This window comes from Salvelinus alpinus, chromosome 11, assembly GCF_045679555.1.
Source record: "Salvelinus alpinus chromosome 11, SLU_Salpinus.1, whole genome shotgun sequence".
In the NCBI taxonomy this organism is placed as follows: Eukaryota; Metazoa; Chordata; class Actinopteri; order Salmoniformes; family Salmonidae; genus Salvelinus; species Salvelinus alpinus.
Genome location: NC_092096.1, coordinates 42,487,975 through 42,503,410, shown reverse-complemented (window position 1 = coordinate 42,503,410; position 15,436 = coordinate 42,487,975). Strand labels below are relative to the sequence as shown.

The window sequence follows — 15,436 nt, the reverse complement described above, 5'->3', positions numbered from 1 at the left end:
ACAGTGGTCCGGTCTGTCAGTTTACCTGATAAATATCATCATTAAGCTGCCTAGGCAACGGGTGGGGATTATAGAGGCATTTAAACTGTCGTCTGAAATATCTTCTCTTCTCTCACTGTAGGAAGTCAGAGGCTTTTAACAATAACAGATTGAGGAAAATACCTACGTTGCCTCGTCTCATCTACAGTTGAAGTCATTAAAACTTGTTTTTCAACCACTCCACAAATTTCTTGTTAACAAACTATAGTTTCGGCTACTTTGTGCATGACACAAGTAATTTTTCCAACAATTGTTAACACACAGATTAGTTCACTTATTCACTGTATCACAATTCCAGTAGGTCAGAAGTTTACATACACTAAGTTGACTGTGCCTTTAAACAGCTTGGAAAATTCCAGAAAATTATGTCATGGCTTTAGAAGCTTCGGGTAGGCTAATTGACATAATTTGAGTCAATTGGAGGTGTACCTGTCAATGTATTTCAAGGCCTACCTTCAAACTCAGTGCCTCTTTGCTCGACATCATGGGAAAATCAAAAGAAATCAGGCAAGACCTCAGAAGAAAGTCTGGTTCATCCTTGGGAGCAATTCCCAAATGCCTGAAGGTACCACGTTCACCTGTACAAACAATAGTGCACAAGTATAAACACCATGGGACCACACAGCAGTCAAACTGCTCAGGAAGGAGATGCGTTCTGTCTCCTAGAGATGAGCGTACTTTGGTGCGAAAAGTGGAAATCAATCCCAGAACAACAGCAAAGGACCTTGTGAAGATGCTGGAGGAAACAGATACAAAAGTATCTATATCCACAGTAAAACGAGTCCTATATCGACGTAACCTGAAAGGCCGCTCAGCACGGAAGAAGCCATTGCTCCAAAACCGCCATAAAAAAGCCAGACTACGGTTTGCAACTGCACATGGGGACAAAGATCGTACTTTTTGGAGAAATGTCCTCTGGTCCGATGGGAAAAAAAATGGAACTGTTTGGCCATAATGACCATCGTTATGTTTGGAGGAAAAAGGACGCTTGCAAGCCGAAGAACACCATCCTAACTGCGAAGCACGGGGGTGGCAGCATCATGTTGTGGGAGTGCTTTGCTGCAGGAGGGACTGGTGCACTTCACAAAATAAATGGCATCATGAGGCAGGAAAATTATGTGGATATATTGAAGCAACATCTCAAGACATCAGTCAGGAAGTTAAAGCTTGGTCGCAAATGGGTCTTCCAAATGGACAATGACCCCAACCATACTTCCAAAGTTGTGGCAAAATGGCTTAAGGACAACAAAGTCAAGGTATTAGAGTGGCCATCACAAAGCCCAGACCTCAATCCTATAGAAAATTTGTGGGCAGAACTGAAAAAGCGTGTGCGAGCAAGGAGGCCTACAAACCTGACTCAGTTACATCAGCTCTGTCAGGAGGAATGGGCCAGAATTCACACAACTTATTGTGTGAAGCTTGTGGAAGGATACCTGAAACGTTTGACCCAAGTTAAACAATATAAAGGCAATGCTACCAAATACTAATTGAGTGTATGTAAACTTCTGACCCAATGGGAATGTGATGAAAGAAATAAAAGCTGAAATAAATCGTTCTACTCTACTATTATTCTGACATTTCACATTATTAAAATAAAGTGGTGATCCTAACTGACCTAAAACAGGGATTTTTTACAAGGATTAAATGTCAGGAATTGTGAAAAACTGAGTTTAAATGTATTTGGCTAAGGTGTATGTAAACTTCCGACTTCAACTGTATAGTTAGGAGTTTTAGACGATCTCACCAAATTATCCTCTAAATGAACCCTCAACATCAGAGAAGACTCAGTGTGGAATAACAATACAGTAGCCTGCATGAGATTATTTTCACCCCTAGCCTGATTACACAGTACGGGGGCTGCTGTTAATGGTGCGTTCCTGGGGGAACCAAAATGGTGTACAAGACCATTATATGATATGAAGGACTAGAGCCAGAGTGGAGGGAGGTTTGGGGCTGGGTTTCACATAGCCGCACAGCACAGAGATGGTTACACAATCACATCTTAACTGCACTCAGCTCGACAGCACCCCCCCTCTCTCTCAGTCTCTCCTGGGAGTGTACGTATTTGTCAGTGTGTCAGTACAGATGTTTTCCCCCGTAGCAATCTCTGTCCAATGACAGACAGACAGTGTGTGTGTACACGGGTGTGTGTTTGTGTGTGTTCTCTGCTGTGGTCTCCAGAAAGCGTCTATCAGTGAGTAGCCCGTAGGCAGCAGACACAGGTAGACAGGCTGTAAGAGGTCTCTACAGACTCATTACAGATGAGGCAGGCAGGCAGCATTGGGAGAGACTGGCTGTGTTATCTGAAACGCCTCTCCACACACACACACAAATATGCAGTAATTAGGCAAAAATGTAAAACAGCTGTCATTAGTCTAAAATTGCTCATGGCAAAAATGAAACACTCAGCCCATCATGTATTGTCCTTGGTGCATCAGTGGTCTGTCATTCCCTGACAAATAAGTTATTTTTTACTAATGGGTGTATTTAATTGATAGCAATGTCCAAATAATTCCCCAAAAACTACATTCCTGTAACACGTTCATCTTAATGGTTCTATATAATTACTGTATAGTAAGTTACAGATGTCAACGCACCTGTGTGCTGAATTTAACAGCACTTAAAAATACACTACACAGCCTAGAGTATGTGGCCACCCCTTCAAATTAGTGAATTCGGCTTTTTCAGCCACACCCGTTGCTGACAGGTGTATAAAATCGCGCACACAGCCATGCAATCTCCATAGACAAACATTGGCAGTAGATTGGCCCGTACTGAAGAGCTCAGTGACTTTCAACGTGCCACTGTCATAGGATGCCACCTTTCCAACAAGTCAGTTCGTCAAATTTCTGCCCTGCTAGAGCTGCCCTGGTCAACTGTAAGTGCTGCTATTGTGAAGTGGAAACGTCTAGGAGCAACAACATCTCAGTCACGAAGACACACAAGCTCACAGAACGGGACCGCCGAGTGTTGAAGCATGTAAAAAAAAAAATTGTCTGTCCTCGATTGCAATACACACTACCAAACTGCAATGTCAGCACAAGAACTGTTCGTCGGAAGCTTCATGAAATGGGTTTCGATGGCCGAGCAGCCGCACACAAGCCTAAGATCACCATGCGCAACGGCAAGCGTTGGCCGGAGTGGTGTAAAGCTCTCCACCATTGGACTCTGGAGCAGTGGAAACAAGTTCTCTGGAGTGATGAATCACGCTTCACCATCTGGCAGTCCGACGGACTTCGGCGGATGCATGGAGAATGCTACCTGCCCAAATGCATAGTGCCAACTGTAAAGTTTGGTGGGGCTGTTTTTCATGGTTCGGGCTACGCTCCTTAGTTCCAGTGAAGGGAAATTTTAACACTAAAGCATACAATGACATTCTAGATGTGCTTCTGTGCTTCCAACTTTGTGGAAACAGTTTGGGAAAGGCCCTTTCCTGTTTCAGCATGACAATGCCCTCGTGCACAAAGTGAGGTCCATACAGAAATGGTTTGTCGAGATCGGTGTGGAAAAACTTGACTGGCCTGCACAGAGCCCTGACCTCAACCCCATCGAACACCATTCAGATTAATTGGAACGCCGACTGCGAGCCAAGCGTAATCGCCCAACATCAGTGCCCGACCTCACTAAATCTCTTGTGCCTGAATGGAAGCAAGTCCCCGCAGCAAAGGGGAGACGAACTCTATAATAAAGCCCATGATTTTGGAATGAGATGTTCGACGTGCAGGTGTCCACATACCAGCTGTACACAGTGTACAAAACATTAGGAACACCTTCCTAATATTGAGTTGCACCCCCTCTTTTGCCCTCAATTCATCGGGGCATGGACTCAAGTGTTCTACAGGGATGCTGGCCCATATTGACTCCAATGCCTCCCACAGTTGTGTCAAGTTGACTGGATGTCCTTTGGATGGTGGACCATTCTTGATACACCCGGGCTACTGTTGAGAGTGAAAACCCCAGCAGCGTTGCAGTTCTTGACACAAACTGGTGTGCCTGGCACCTACTACCATACCCCGTTCAAAGGCACTTAAATCGTTTGTCTTGCCCATTAACCCTCTGGTGGCACACATATACAAGCCATGTCTCAATTGTCTCAAAGCTCAAAAATCCTTCTTTAACCAGTCTCCTCCCCTTCATCTACTGATTGAAGTGGATTTAACAAGTGCCATCAATAAGGGATCCTAGCTTTCACCTGGATTCACCTGGTTAGATCATGGAAAGAGCAGGTGTTCCTAATGTTTTGTACACCGAGTGTGTGTTATGCTCCTGCTGTACATAATGCAAATAAATACTATACACTGGGATGTACTGAACCCTGACTGCACTTTGGACACAAAAACAGGCAACAGACATAATATCAAGACATCCATACTCAAACAAAACCTCCAGAGCTTACCATGAACACAGTCTTTCTGGTCGATACGGAGAACATGTGAAGAATACTGCTGATAAGGAGGACTTCTCTCTCTCTCCCCCCTTACTTCCCTGCTCTCCCCCAGTCTCCCTCTATCCTCCAGAGTTTAGTGACAGCTGCACACATTTGGAGTCACCGAAGGGAGAACCAGCGAGTGAGGGAAGAGAGAAAACGAGGCGCTGATACTGCTGCTGAATACATTCTCTCCCTCTCTCTCCATTTAACAGAAGCTTTCATCCAAAGCGACTTACAGTCATGCGTGCATACGTTTGTACGTACGGGTGGCCCCAGAGGGAATTGAACCCACAACCCTTGGGTGTTGCAAGCACCATGCTCTACTGACTGAGCAACACAGCTAAAGCTTTATGTCTTTATTTCTGCAAACACTGAGTGATGACTGAGTCACACAGACAGACTGCTCTGATGGACTATGTCACATTTTACTTATGGCCCCAAAAGGCTAGGGCCAGCTCTGACTGCATGTGTGGGTATGGATGTGGGTTTGCAGACCCGCGAGCCACCGCGGCCCCTCATGAGTTTTGTGGCCCCCATCAAAGTTGCCCATCCCTGGGTTAGACACTGAGCTACGTTAGGGGAACCACTGGTACTGATGTGCAGAGGACAGGGGGTGCATGTGGACAGCTGGAGCTACTAGGGCAATGAGGGGACCGGACCAGACTGTCCTGCTCTAGTTCTGCCATGATCTGACCCCTGGCACTGGACCTTGGTCTAGACTGCTGAAGAGTCATCTGTACTGACCACTGGAGCCAGAACACAGTTCATCAGAGTCAGGAGCCAGAGGACCCTTGGTTCTACAGATGCTAACTGGGTCACATTCTGATAGATCACAGAACAGAGCACAGAAAAACCCACACTCATACTACTGGTTAGCAAGCTATTCTCCTTGTTGGCACCCATCTTATTCATTTGTGAAAAAAACAACACAGAGCCCACTGAAGGACGTTTGCGGATGACCTAGGCCCCCCAAGAAGTAAAAGGGTTTAAGTAAGTAGTATTCAAACATCTATAGGCATATTTCAGCGAGCAGAGTCTGTCAGCCAGCTGATGTGTGTGTGTGTGTGTGTCTTTCTGTGTTGATGAAGCTCTCAGCTGTCTGTCCGTCACAAGCTGTGTTGATAGACCAGTCCCGATGTGTGAGCTTCAGTGGACAGACAGATGGACCCCACGAGGGACCAACATCTCTATAACCCATGGCAATGATCTGACCTGAAATCAACAAACACCTGTGGGATTCATTCATATCCAACTACAAGGTATGAGTACAGTACCGTCATCTGTTCATAAATATGGGGTCTAAAATCTACTACTGCAGAACCCAGAGTGAAAGACCCAGAGAGTGAGAGAAAGTCGTCAAGAGACCCTCCTCCAATGGGTTTTGAGAAGGAGGCTAGGAGAGAGGACACGGGAAGTATGCAATTGAGTTTCTCCCAGGGAGGAAGAGGGATAGAGAGGAAGGGAGAAAGAGAGAGATGGTCCAACTGCCGTGAGCAGCAGTACTTCAGGGTCTACGTTGTCATGGTTACCATTCTGCACGCGCACACACTTCAAACACTACACTGAGCTGCGAGTGTGTAACTGAAATTGTGTTTGAGTTGGTAGAGGGAGAGACTGCATGCCGCAATAATCCATCCCATACTCTGACACCCTGAAATGTCAGCCCCCTTCCCCTAACATACACAGTCATTCATAAAGATAGGAAAACACCGGTGTAGTCACTGGTGTAGCCTTTACCTAAAGGATGGAGCACCAAGAGAACAAACAGGAGCAGCAGACACAAAACGTGCTACACAAATAACTATGAGATTGATTACACAGAGAGAGACAGAGAGAGACGGAGAGAGAGAAATGATTGGCCATCTCTAAACAGCCATATGGGTCCATGAATAAACCAGTCAACATGCTGAAGGCAGAGAGGAACATCCCTTTAGTTACACACATGTCCACACGCATGGACACACACGCCAATCTATCAACACACCATTAGGTATTCTTCCTATACACCAATTACTCTCGCCACAGAACGCATCGAACCACATTTCCAAAAGCACTCACAGATTGTGTATGCATATATACAATACATATTAAAATTCAAAGAATAGCAAAACCAATTTCAAACATCATTAAACCAAGACGCAAACAATTTCTGGAGAAAAACAGCTGTTATTCAAACCAAATGGCTTACCTGTTAAGAAGTAATGGTGGAGGCACAGCAGGACATGGAGAAAGAGAGAAGGGAGAAATGTGTTAATGAGGGTTCTCTGCAGTCTACATATCCACATAATGAGAATACAGAATAATAAATAATAACACAATGGATATTAGATATACAGTAGCAGTCAAAAGTTTGGGCACGCATACTCATTCCAGGATTTTTCTTGATTTTTACTATTTTCTACATTGTAGAATAATAGTGAAGACATCAACACTATGAAATAGCACATATGGAATACTGTAGTGACTAAAAGGGTTAAACAAATCAAAATATTTTATATTTGAGATTCTTCAAAGTAGCCACCTTTTGCCTTGATGACAGCTTTGCACACTCTTGGCATTCTCTCAACCAGCTTCATAAGAAATGCTTTTCCAACAGTCTTGAAGGAGTTCCCACATATGCTGAGCACTTGTTGGCTGCTTTTCCTTCACTCTGCGGTCCGACTCATCCAAAACCATCTCAACGCATTAAGGAAAGAAATTCCACAACTTTTAACAAGGCACACCTGTTAATTGAAATGGATTCCAGGTGACTACCCAATTGAGATGGTTTGGGATGAGTTGGACCGCAGAGTGAAGGAAAAGCAGCCAACAAGTGCTCAGCATATGTGGGAAATCCTTCAAGACTGTTGGAAAAGCATTCCTCATGAAGCTGGTTGAGAGAATGCCAAGAGTGCAAAGCTGTCATCAAGGTAAAGGGTGGCTACTTTGAACAATATCAAATATGAAATATGTTTTTATTTGTTTAACACTTGGTTACTACATGACTCCATGTGTTATTTCTGGAGGCGGCAGGTCGCCTAGTGGTTAGAGTGTTGGACTAGTAACCAAAAGGTTGCAAGATCGAATCCCCGAGCTTGGTAAAAATCTGTCGTCCTGCCCCTGAACAAGGCAGTTAACCCACTGTTCCTAGGCCGTCATTGAAAATAAGAATTTGTTCTTAACCGACTTGCCTAGTTAAATAAAGGTAAAATATATATATATTTTTTAAATGTCATAGTTTTGACATCTCCCCTACAATGTAAAAAATAGTAAAAATAAAGAAAAAACCTTGAATGAATAGGTGTCCAAACTTTTGACTGGTACTGTAGATTGTAGAGAACTGAACTACATATTAACACATAACAATGCATGATAAATGATCATGCATTGTTATACAGTATGTAAAGTGTGCAGTGTAAACTACATTCGGAAGACAACCTTGCTTGAGAATTAAAGACTTATGTTATCTGTCAGAACTAATGCCTAGGCTTTAGCTTAATGGGCCAACATGGTCTTTAAGCCAAGCAGAGGACCTGCGTTTGATTCCCGTTCAGTTACAGCTTCATTGTATATTGAGGGTCCATTCATCAGGCTCGAGGTCTCCACTTCAACAGAGGGCAAATACAACTCAAGCCAACTCAACACTGCCCTCTATTGGGTGTCTTATACCAGCACAGCTTCTAAAATACAGACGATGTCATCTGCTCACAAGCCTGCTCTACGATCACAAGCGCCACTTGTGTTTTGAATATTTGTTGTCAGGATTTCTTAAAGTGTATTCCTCTATCACAGCAATACTCCAATGAAGTGTTGTACTCAGCCGATTATCAGTACTGCCCTCACAGAAAATAAACTGTCAATACAAAAAGTTCTAAAACTTTAGTCCATTTCAAGGTAAAATGGAAATGTGGATTTGGCTTTCAGTACAGATTCAAACACCAACAATAATATACATGACAAGTACACCAAGGACACCAAAAACTATGAAGAACAAATGGAATGGTTTGCTTTTGCAAAACGGTAGAAAAACAAGATAAAACGTTAGGAATGAACAGATATGGTCACACACCCTGGTGAGACCAGGCAGAGAGAAGACAGAGCCAGGCAGCACACGTCCTCCAACAGGGATTTGTCTCACACACACATTCTATTAGTCTCCCACTGAGATCATTCTGGGTTCACTACACTGCCCAAACTCACAAACAATAGAAACATGCACACACAAAAACCAGGCAATGTGCACTGCACGCACAATGATAAAAACATCCAGATGTGCATAAACAAACAGTCACACACACACATTCACAGTGTAAAACACACAAATACACAACGTTATATGAACAGCCACCTAAGTGACAGTCAAGGGGTCAGCTGTGAAATTAAACAGTGACAGATGTGGTTGACAACAATACCATTTACAGTACAGTGCTGCTGCTAGACTAGTGGTCGGATAACCTCAGATTATAACACGGGTAATGGCCTGAGAGGAGCAGAAGGGGGGGGGGGGGGGGGGGGGCTGGTGCCCTCTAGTGGTCACATGGAGCTACAGTGAGGCCCCACCTCCTTTTTCTCCTCCCCATCTCTCTCATCTCATCTGCCCTCCACTGCCCTACCCAATCAACTCTTCACACAGCAGGGCTCTCTGGAAGAGAATGGAACACGCCAGGTACTCCTGACTTTGGCTTTCAATGAGTTCCCTCCGTAAGGGAATGGTTCTGTAGCTAACTAATCAACTATACAGACACCACAGTAGGGTCTCTGAACATCTGACTCAACAGGAGTCTCCCCCTCTCATCTCTCCCATTCCTGCCTCTTCAAATATGAGATCAGTACATTCATGAAAGGGCCTTATAATACACATCAAATATCAAAGTGTTAGGGGGGGGCTTTTGAAGTCTGGGTCATTTGAATATGGAGATGGCTAGCTTGAAGAAACATGTGATTGAATGACCCATACTACACATAGCAATGAGGGCAGAACTCACTTACGTGTTATGAAGAATACACATTACACACACACACACACTACTGACTGATCAGGAATCTGTTTCATTTTCCAGGCGGTACAGAAACAGGTGTCTCAGTGAGCACTCAGTCATTCAGACTGTGTAATTATAGTTAGGAATGGCCCACAGTTCTATCATAAATTACAGTTTCCACACAGTGGAAATAGATATTGGGTAAACAATAAAAATAGCACTTAGCACTTCCCACCAGAATGATATATTTCATTTATTGAAGCTGAAGAAAAGGAGAGTAATGACAAAAGTTGTACAAACATGCATATGCTATGACGCCAGAGAAAGTGCCCCGAGCCTCCTCAAGCATAGCAACTCTGATGTATTCCAACAGACCAGGAACATCATTAGGGACTCATAATTACAAAGAGAAACAGAAGAAGGTGACCAAATGGTTCCATTAGAACCTGCTCCTCTGGGAGGACTGTGACAGGTTGATCAAAGAGATCTGTCGCTCTGTGTGTTTCTGTTCTCTGGTGCAGTGAGGCCATGTAGCACATAGAGATCAGAAAATAGGATGGATGGAGGAAGAGAAGAGATGATGTTTACCGCTACGGAATGCTGAGTAATGTCTCCAATTCGAGTCATTCCCTGTGTGTGTGTGTGTGTGTGTGTGTGTGTGTGTGTGTGTGTGTGTGTGTGTGTGTGGCATTACTCTGAGGTATCAAGAGTAGGTGGGTCAACAGGCAATACATTGTAATTACATTGATGAATATGAAAGTGAGTATATTGCAGTACCACTCTAGAGAGCAACAGGCCCAATGCTTCCACATGGCTGATCTCTTTTTCATCAGTGTGTCGAAATGAATACAGAGTGTAATGAGATCCTATAACGAGACTGTCCAACACAATCATTACTCAATACATAATGAATGAATCGAGTGAAGCCTGGTGACCTGTGGATACACACACACACTTGTATTCATGGACACACATATTGATTCCTTGGTTCAGACTTTATAGGGTTGATTATTCTGCACAGTGAGAAGACATTTTCCTGCAAGATCAGTCTTCTGTTCTGATGCTTTACTAACCACTCTTCTCCAAAAACACACTGAGCGCCAACGGCGTTTGTTTACCCCAACGTTTATTATCTAACAGATCCACAACGTCTGTCTGAGCTTTCTCAATGAAGACAGAGACTAACCCCCAGCAGAGAGACAGATCTAAGCCAGGGATCAACGACTAGATTCAGCCGCGGGCGGATCATAATTACACATCATTTGTACGCTGCAAGAAGCCCAAACAGAGATATTTGACTAAAACATAATTATTGAAAAAATTGATTACATTTGTATACAATCACGTGTCTCTCTACTATGTGTAGGAAAGCTTGGGGACAGATTTCCAATTTCTTTTTTTTTTTAAACACTTGGAGCTGATTGGCTGGTGTTTCTACAGTGTTTTATGTCCAACAATGAACATTAAAAAACAAGACAACTTGGGGGGCCAAATAAAACCACCGGCCCGCCAGCTGGGGAACCCAGATCTAGGCTATGGGTCAATGGACGGATGGTAAAATAGGGCTGGTGCAAGGCCATAAACTTCTCAACTGATAACAGAAATGAAGTATTCTCTCCATCTGTATTTACCACAGAGCAGAGAGAGCAGTAATGCAATAAGCCCTCGGGGTGATGGATTTCTCCAGCTCGGTGTTCCTCTAAAGCAACAACAGACACGTAGAGAGTCAGCAAGTAGTAACTGTAGACGCAATCAGCCACTGTACCACACTCTGGGAGAGGGAACAAGGCAACCACAATTAGAAACCAGGGCAAATCTTAATTACCCTTCACTCACTCCCAGTCGTTAGGGAGAGAGGGGAGAGAGAAGGAGAGCGAGATGGAAGAGGAGAAGAGAGGGAACAGATGAGGGAGAAAGAGCGAGAGAGCGAGACAGAGAACCATGCAGTGTTTAGAGGGGTGGTGGGTTTTACCATAAACTTTAACTGATTCCTTTTTCCAGGCGTCAGAGGGAGAAATGCACACTTATAGAAGGCTGATGAAACCTCCAAAAATCCACATGTACTCTGACACACACACACACTTCCTCTTACCATAGGAAATGGACATCATCAGCCAGACTATAATTTCACTGGTAGATGAGGTGATGAAAAAACATGTAAATATGAACAGGGGCCAAAACTATTTGCTAATAATTATGAGAAAACATTATGCAATCAAATCAAAACTGCTGCTTTTCTGCCATTTGTTTTCGTTACAGTACACTGGTACTACACCTCATTCCCAGTGGCAAATTCCACTCATAACGCAACACTCCAACATGTGAATTAATGCATTGTGTTCAAAACACGTCACTTAGTTTCACCGAGTGGGTTTTTCAGTTGATTGACAGTCAGTGTGTGACTAAGAGAGAGTGAATAATGACACTTCAGGTCTCTGTCAACGAAGAGGCTCAACCTCAAAATGAACCAATATGTGAACTAGCGCCAGACAGTAGGATCAAGGTATTTACCTTTTAGTGATGATCCACCCTGTACTCTCTGAGGTTTACCAAGGCTGTGTCTGCGCCTCAAAATGGCATAGCCCTGGTAAAAAGTAGTGTCCTAAACACAGAACAGGGTGCCATTTGGGATGCAGCTGTGTGTGTGTTCTGACAAGAGGGGCTTGTCTGATGAATAATACAGCGGATATTAGAATTCCGTGGAAGCACTGAGGAAAAAAGAAAGATTCTATGAATCACTTTCAGCGCTGTGCATACAGACCAGATTGAAAGAGCGAGGGAGGGAGAATGGAAGAGGGGAGAAAGAACTGTCCACTTTGAGAAAACAGTACTTTGGTAAGAGTAAAATGTCCACTATTTGGCAGTGGTTGGAACCCTTCAAACGAGATGGGGGGGAATCAGGTGCTCGACTGCAGGACTTGAAAATCCTAAAAACATTCCTTACGGCAGGATACAGTACTTCAACTGGTGACTATCAGGGAGAATAAAGAAAAAGGACCACTTTTGCTACGTAAATCTGATGGGACAAAAAAAACAATAGGCTTACGTTTCGGCAGGAATCGCCTTCATCGGAGCGTTGAGAAGGAAAAGAGTGGGAGGCACCTATATGAAAGTGGGTGTGGACCCTATAAAAATGCCTGTCCATAATGCAACACACATGGAGAGACACGCGTACGGACGCGCACAAACAAGCTAATTTCACTAACACAGAGAATGTAGACAATTTGGTACAGAGAATGTGTGTTGTGCACATGTATGTGTGGTCTGAGAGCCTTGTGCCATAACACAGCTAGCTATCCAGTCCTGAGGAGACTAGAGGATAGTAGAGAGGCTAACGTTAGCATTTACTACAGCCCAGAGTCAGGGAGGGAGGCTAAGGGAGCACTATGCCCCGTAACACCACCCTCAGGGTCTCCTCTCCTCTGCCCGTTAAGGCCGAAGCCAGGTTTTTAGGAGGGATTTGGGATGGAGCCTTTACCCTTCCTTCGGGGTGCAGAGATATAGGGCTATAGCCGTGTGTTGGTAGGAGAGGACGAGAGGAGGTGTGCGTGTGTCTGTGTGGAGATACTTAAAACCCAGAGCAGAGGCAGTTTTCAGATTCGTCTGAAACATTAAAACATCCCGTCTGTCTCTCGTCCCAGAGAGAGCGGACAATAAAGCACAACACGTCTGGGTGAGTGAGCGAGCGTGCACGCATCTACTATTCTGCCTCAAATCCTATTTATGCTGATTTGAGGAGGCTAAACTGATCCTAGAACTGTGACTCAGGGTACAGGTGTGAGCAGGCAACAGTTAGATACAGTTTGAGTTCAATCTATTCCCTATTTACTCGACACTGGGCCCTGGGTTAATCCGTGAGTAGTCAGCTGGAGATGTTACAGGGAATTAATATCCCCGTTGTCTGACTGAGTGACCGGAGGGCTGCTGCTCCCTCATGAATAAAGGATGGGAACAAATGTTCCATTCTGCAGCATGCCTCTGCCCAGCTGGGTGAGTGGATGGGTGTCTCTCTCTGTTATCCAGAGAAATAGAGAGGGAGCCCAATCTCCAGTCCAAGCCCCAGTGACTGTTCCACAGGCCAGTGATAACCCCCAGGGCAGAGAGAGCGAGAGAGAAGCCTCAGCCCCAGTATCCAAGTCACTGTCCCATAGCCCAAGGGTGCTCTCACATTTTCTGAACCCTGAGCCCTGCATCTATGTCCAGGCTATAGAAGAGCATCGATTGCGGTTAGGACAGACACTCCAGCTACAGCTGAATTTCCCAGAACACTGGAATGTCTAAAGACAACAGCCTGCAGGGATGAGAGCTGGGAGAGCGAGAGCAAGAGGGGGGGGGAAGAGAGGAGAAAGAGGAGCGAGACAACAACAGTCAACAGGCAGAAGTTTACACCAGATGCATCTGTCTCCAACCACTGCTCTAACTAACTAACTTAGAGGCTGTTTGGACAGAGTCTGTCACAGTCTGTCCTGGAGGAAGGCGGGGGGGAGAGAGAGAGAGCGCGAGCGAGAGAGAGAGAGAGCGCGAGAGAGAGAGAGAGAGAGAGAGAGGAATGGAATGTTCAAACATCGACAGAGGCGGAGAGAGTGATGGTAGCTGTAATGTGCACTGTGCAGCATGTGACAACAGCTGTAGGACAGTTAAAGATCCTGTTGGAAAATAAATCCTCCCTTCCTTCCTTCCGTCCTTCCTATAATCAACTAGTGTATGAGGCAAACATGTCCAGCAGAGGGCACTGAGAGAAAATCTCAGGACAAATGACGCACACAGATTTCAGCTGTTTGTGATTTCCCATTGTGAATTATTTAGAAACCAAAAAGCGTTTCATAAAACCCGTATTATCATCTTGACTTAGCATTCATACGGCTGATGAAATTAGGTTGCAATGTATGCGTTTTCTATGACACATGCTAATTAGCGACTTTTCACGCATATGTACAACCCTTCATCTTTTAAATCATCTCCAGAAGACTACAGCGGTATAGATATAGAAGCTTAAATGCTCAGTCAGTTAGAGGTCAGAACAAGTTAAATATTAATTGTGCACAGATAAAATACTTTGAAAGAAATGAGAATAGAATCCATTGAGCTGTGAATAAAATATCCACAGAGACACAGACCGATAGAGGGTGTACTATAAGCTGGGCTTACATCTGGTAGAGGCTGTCAAAGTGACACTCTCCCGCTGTTAGGGTTGACATGCAGTTGCATAACACAGCCAGCCAGCCTATCCCTTCACTACAGCCTTAACTCAACCCTCTATGAGCTCAGTCTATACTTAGACCAGCATGGATCCAGTTTCACTGAGATTCCTATTCCTTGGAGACACACACGTCTCGACCCACATACACACATAGTGTAAACACAGAAACACGGTCATTATTTTTTAAATAGAGTGAAGGGTGGCTGAAGTTTGCAGAAATATGGTGATGTGCAATGAAGTCGGGCTGTCTCTGTTGCAGGACAATGAGACAGACCGAGAGTGGAGACAGAATGGGGAGCCACAAAGGCAGAGGCACAGTAATGAGCCAGGCTGGGACTGATAGACATGGGTACACTACAGCAGGCATACAAAACACACACAGATACGAACACACAGTTAGAAAACTAGTTAACATGTACATTTTAGTCATTCAGCAGACACTCTTATCCAGAGCGACTTAGAGGAGCAATTACAGTTAAGTGCCTTGCACAGACAGATTTTCACCTAGTCGACTCGGGCATTCGAACCAGCGACCTTTCATATAAACTCAGCAAAAAAAGAAACGTCCTCTCACTGTCAGCTGCATTTATTTTCAGCAAACTTAACATGTGTCAATATTTGTATGAACATAAGATTCAACAACTGAGACAAACTGAACAAGTTCCACAGACATGTGACTAACAGAAATGGAATAATGTGTCCCTGAACAAAGGGGGGGGGTCAAAATCAAACGTAACAGTCAATGCAGTTGGTGGCCACACCAGATACTAAGTACTGCAGTGCATCTCCTCATGGACTGCACCAGATTTG

The 15,436-nt window shown here is 44.4% G+C and overlaps 1 protein-coding gene across 15 annotated transcripts in view; it reads right to left on the bottom strand.

Annotated features, from left to right (window-relative positions):
- LOC139534215 (pleckstrin homology domain-containing family A member 5-like) overlaps positions 1-15,436 on the bottom strand; it is a 137,444-nt gene that overhangs the window by 79,227 nt on the left and 42,781 nt on the right. Inside the window, exon 4 of one of the 15 annotated variants that reach the window (XM_071333148.1) lies at positions 6,380-6,656. The exons of the other annotated variants lie outside the window; for them this stretch is intronic. Within the exon in view, the coding sequence (XP_071189249.1) occupies positions 6,653-6,656 (4 nt within the window). The 3' untranslated portion in view covers positions 6,380-6,652. Of the gene's footprint in view, positions 1-6,379; positions 6,657-15,436 lie in introns of those variants that run through there. 15 annotated transcript variants of the gene reach the window in all.